Genomic DNA, 5,054 nt, shown 5'->3' on the forward strand with positions numbered 1-5,054 from the left:
TATATATATATATATTTTGATGTTGACTTCCAAAACAATGAAAATCATTTTTTGAAAGTGCGCACATACACACACAAACACACACACAACATGCTTTCGCACAAAGCAGTGTTGTGTGTCGGCCTCTTTTGGATCTGCTGTTACAATTTTGGACAAGCGAGTGGTATCATGAAGCCAGATCAAGTTGGTTCTTCTTCTCCTGCCAGGGTCCATTAACATGCTTTAATGCTGAGTCGGCGCACTTGGCAGGCTGCTCATGGAAAAGTGAGGGTTTTGGAGTGCGTAACGTTCGTTAGCAGAAACAAGAAGGGTGAGGTCAACATCACAACGTCTGATGCCATGCCACGTGAAACCATACAACACCTCAATCTGAGAGCCTTTGTTTCTTCCCTATGGAGTCTAACTAGCTACCTAACTCTAGAGGGACCTGAGAAGTAAGCAAACAGCTTTGCACCTCTTGTAAACTTCTCACTACACCATGTGAAACTGTGGGACGTACCATGCCAAAGGCTTTTAAAAAAGGGGCTAGCCAGCTAGTAAGATCCAAAAACCGATGGGGTCTAAACAAGCCAACAACCGTGAGGTTCTGATTCAAACTACAAGGATCTTTTCCTGTTTTCCTTAGGTACTATAAAAATCTGAGCCTTTCCAATTCCAAACATAACACTGATGTCTCTGCACCAAGCCCATAGCCTTTTGACCTCTTCATGACTGTGACCCAGTCTCAAAATCACCGCTCCCTGTGTGTATGCTAGCTCGGGAGACGGCAAGATTTGATTTTAAGGCGCAGTGTGGCTGATCTTGTCTACGACAGAGGGTAAAGGAGGGTGGTGGTGGGCGAATGAAAGCTGCTGTGACGAATGTGACGGGTACAGAAGGCACTGTGGCTCTGTAGGGGGCTTGAGAGAAGACTCCTCACCTGCTGCAACCTCTCGTTGTGAAAGGTGAGGACAGAGGGTTTTCTTGTAAGCGCCCCTTCACTTCCACCAGAATAATAAACAATAACACTTGATTCTCATCTTCTCTGTTCTGAACATGATGGTTTAGAGGCAACACAATGTCAGGAAAGCAGAGAAATCTGAACAGAAAAACAGGAGGAGCTGCAGAAAGTGGGATGTAAAAAGACGCACATGAGGGGTGTGATGTTGAGTGAAATGTACAAATGTGGTGCTAATCAATACTGACTAATACCTTTGTTTTTTTTCTCTTATAAATTTCCTTTACAGTACAACAGCACTGCAGTTCCTCCTCAGAATAACAGTAGAAAGATGCTAATGAGGTCTGCATAGAGTCCCAATGTGTACTGGGCTTCGTTTCTGTTGTCCGCAAAAGCAGAGAAAAACGGTGCAAGTTTTAAAAAGTAGCTCAACTCTTAACTTTTTATAAGTGTGATCAGTATGCAAAATAAATAATTATCCAAAACTCTAATGATATTTATTTCTTCCACAACTACATCTGTTATAATATCTAGATTTACCTGTAGGCAATTCATTATCTTTGTCTATACGTTATTTGCCCTAAAGTTACTGATAACCCAATAATTGTTATCTTCCATAAAAATAATGCCATAAATATTATTCCTAAATGTTTTTGCTTTGTAAAATACTTTCTGTCTTTCAAGTTTCAGAGTCTAGTAAGTCAGATAAGAAAGCAAATGAGCAGAAGTGACGATATGATGAGGAATACTGATGTTGCGTTTGGGTGGAGAGAGGCTCAGCTTTGCTACAACCTTACTTGACTGGGTAAGGGGGCATCAGCATTGGCACAAACAGGCAGATGTCAGACTGACAAATGGACAATGAGGCATTAGGATCCGACTGTTGGGTCAAAGGGGAAGGCAGCGGGTCAGTGTGTGCTGGTTAGTGTTTGGACTGATGACCCAACCCGGGTGTACCTCACCCAATGATTACTAGAGATAGGCACCAGCTCCTTGCCGCCCTGCATGGAAAAAGTGGGTGTAGACAATAGATGGATAAATGATTACCGCCCTCTGGTGGCAAAACCCCAACATCCCTCATCACTGATTGACACCAACCCTGTACCACCAAGGCTGTGCTTTCATTGTTGGCAAATAATCTCACAGCTAAAGTACAGAGCCTAACAGAAACATGAAATCATGAACAATCTATCATGTCTGGAAATAGAAGAGCATCAACTTCAGTAAAAATCAAACCTTTTGTAAAAGCTAGTGTTTTCTACTCTTCACTCCGATGATGAGTTGCTGATCTTTGGGTTAGCTTGACAAGAGTACTGACCCTGTGGGTTTGTGAAAGTCAGGTACTGAGACTCCCCTGATGTCCACCTTTATCATTCCGGGGAGAGAGCGAGTTGCGTTACAACACGCAACACTGCTGAGTGAACATTCCAAAACTTTCATTGCCAAAGAAAAGTTGCACAAAGGCAACAGGAACCCAGTAAACATCACAGAACGGGGGGACACAAACTGAAGAGATGCAAACAGGATGAACATAGCATATTTGAACTCCAATTAACATGACAGCAAGTCTACAGCAACAGTTCTATCATTCAATCATCACCAGCATCATCATGGTCACTATCATTGGCATTGACATTAAAATCAGTATTCATATCTGTCATCATTAACAATAGTAAATAAAGTGTGGTAGAAGTTTCCTTCTGACCACTCTCGCTCCCTCTTGTTTCTCGAGCCCTGCTGGGGTTCTTATCTCCTGACAAGTTGTAGAAACAGATTTATTTTCTCAGAATACCCAGATAAACAAAACAGCTGAATGTCAGCGTCTCGTTTCAGGTTTAAAAATAAATCCAATTAGAATACTTTTGACAAGTAAAAGAGTGACAAAAGCCAAACAGGGAGAGAAAGAGAGAGTCGGAAAGAAGACAACTTCATTAATAAACCTAAAGCCCCCAAAGACCCACCCCACACAACTTAAATTTCCTCTCTAGTATGTATGATATCAGTCATGCAGATTTCCAGCAAGTTTTGGACTCTGAAATATATCAAAGGAGGCTGAGCGAATGCAACAGAAGAACCAAACTTCAATGTCCATAGAAGAACAAGAAGGAGAAGTAATCGATAGAAGAAATACTGAAGAAATTAGTCTTTTTTTCCCCATCCCTCCTTTACTCTCCTCCGCCCCATTCAACTGCGTGATGTCATTTCCTGTCAGGTCATCATCCCTCACACACTGGGGCTAGTAACAGAGGATGAAAAGGATTGACAAAGTGTTCAACCCCCTTCTCTTGTTACCTGAGCCCATCCCTTTGGTGTACTTGAACAGGAAGTGAGCCCACTTTGTGCCTTACCCCGTCACCCTTTGCTAACATTATTGGGACAGGAAGTGATGTCACAGCAGTTCCATCAGCATTAAGTGAGTCCATAACAGTAAACAGAGATGATAAAACTCATCAAATATCAGCCAGCACTGTGATTGGCTGGTTTTTGCAGTATAGGCGGAGCTTCCTGGTTCTGTCCATTGGAAACAGAAGAGATTAAAGATAAAGTCGATGTTCTCCCTTTTTTTTCATTGTTTGTCGTGTAAAGTTTCACCATGTTCTTCATTGTTTCAAGTTTGATTTTCTGGAGGCATAGCTTGGCATGAAAGGGTTAGGGGGTCCTGGCTTTTTAATACTAAATTTTGCTTCACCTTTTCTGTTTTAGAACAGAGTCAAAACGATGGACTCCTTGTTCCAGCTTTTCAGTTTACAGTAGTAGTCAGGCCAGTGGTAGATAGCACGCATCTGTCAATCAAGGGTTAGTTTGAGCAAAGTGCTATTAAGCCTCAAGAACTGCAATGATCACATCATATTTCAGAACTTCATGCTTCTCCATTGCTCTCCGATGCCGCAGATCTCTCTCCCTCTTGAAACCTGGCCTTGATGATGAAGGCTAGTTATGGGAAGTTTAGTTCTGAGACTGAGAGAAGCAGAGACAAACTGCACCCTGGCCTTACCCAAGCTCTTTTGGCCGTCTCAGTTTCCTTTTAACTGGGTGCTGCTCTGTCAAAGGTTTCACTATTTCATAAAACGTGTAAAAAGCAATTTTCAGCACCTTCAGCTCCTCCCTCCACCCATTTATTCCTATTTAGATTCTGAAGGGTGAAGGTAGAGAGTTTTGAGCAGCCAACCCCTCCAGAAAGACCTCACTATGGCTGCTTTAACAAGTTTTCATAGTGTTGGCCAGAGCACTGGAAGCGGTGGTTCTCGTTCTCCTCTGTAGTTCTTACACTCTGTGGTCGCTAGCACCAATCATCCTCATCTGTCTCACTGTAAGGTTCATGAAGGCCCTTGCGGGGCCCTCTGGCATGGGGAGGCCGGTGGTGTGGGTGGGGTGCCCCTGGTGGACCCCGTCTATGTGGGGAAGGTGAGGATGAGCGGTAGCCATTAGGTACCCTACGTGGATGTGGATGTGGGGGTGGAGGGGGCCCGTGGCGGGCAGTCCTAGGTGAGCGTGGGTGTGGGTGAGGATTTCCCCCGTGTGGATGAGGGTTGCCATGGGAGAGGCTCTGCTCGTAGGCAGGTGGCTCGTGGTGCCGCTCGTATTTGTAGTCTCTCTCGTAGAACGGCCCATCACCCTCTAGGCTGTCGCCAGGTGGAGGCCCACTCCAGCGGTTTCGGTGAGGGGACCTGGGCGAACCGTGGAGAGGCGAGTGCGGGGACTGGTGGCGGGGTGAGCGCGGCGAGCCGTGCCTGGACGAGGAGCCGCCGTGGTGCGGAGAGGTGTGTCGCGATGGCGGTCGGTGGTAGCCTCTGTCGTGGTCGGGCGGGGAGAAGTGTCTAGGGGAGGGCGAGCGCAATCGGCCTGGGCCGGGGGAGCCGTAGAGGGGCTTGCGGACAGCGGGGGAGTAGGTGACGTGTGGACGTGGAACAGCAGGGGTCTGTGGCAGCTGGCGACGGCCTCTACGAGGAGTGCTGGTTCCCGAGGTGGACGGGACCGGACTGCCGCTTACCGAACTACTGCCCTACAGCAAAATGTAAACAAGGAAAATCAAAATGCACCACAATAACAACATATAGCAGAATAAACAAAGTGATGGTGAGATAGATGGGTAGACAGATAGAGGGGTGGGTGGGTG

The 5,054-nt window shown here is 45.8% G+C and overlaps 1 protein-coding gene across 12 annotated transcripts in view; it reads right to left on the reverse strand.

Annotated features, from left to right (window-relative positions):
* Positions 1 to 2,227: 2,227 nt before the first annotated feature.
* cacna1ab (calcium channel, voltage-dependent, P/Q type, alpha 1A subunit, b) overlaps positions 2,228 to 5,054 on the reverse strand; it is a gene marked incomplete at its 5' end in the record, with an annotated part of 93,529 nt that continues 90,702 nt past the window's right edge. For all 12 annotated transcript variants that reach the window (XM_014022055.1, XM_014022056.1, XM_014022059.1 and 9 more), the window contains 1 exon segment: positions 2,228 to 4,940. In XM_014022055.1, the coding sequence (XP_013877509.1) occupies positions 4,218 to 4,940 (723 nt within the window).

This window comes from Austrofundulus limnaeus, unplaced genomic scaffold, assembly GCF_001266775.1.
Source record: "Austrofundulus limnaeus strain Quisiro unplaced genomic scaffold, Austrofundulus_limnaeus-1.0 Scaffold316, whole genome shotgun sequence".
NCBI lineage: Eukaryota > Metazoa > Chordata > Actinopteri > Cyprinodontiformes > Rivulidae > Austrofundulus > Austrofundulus limnaeus.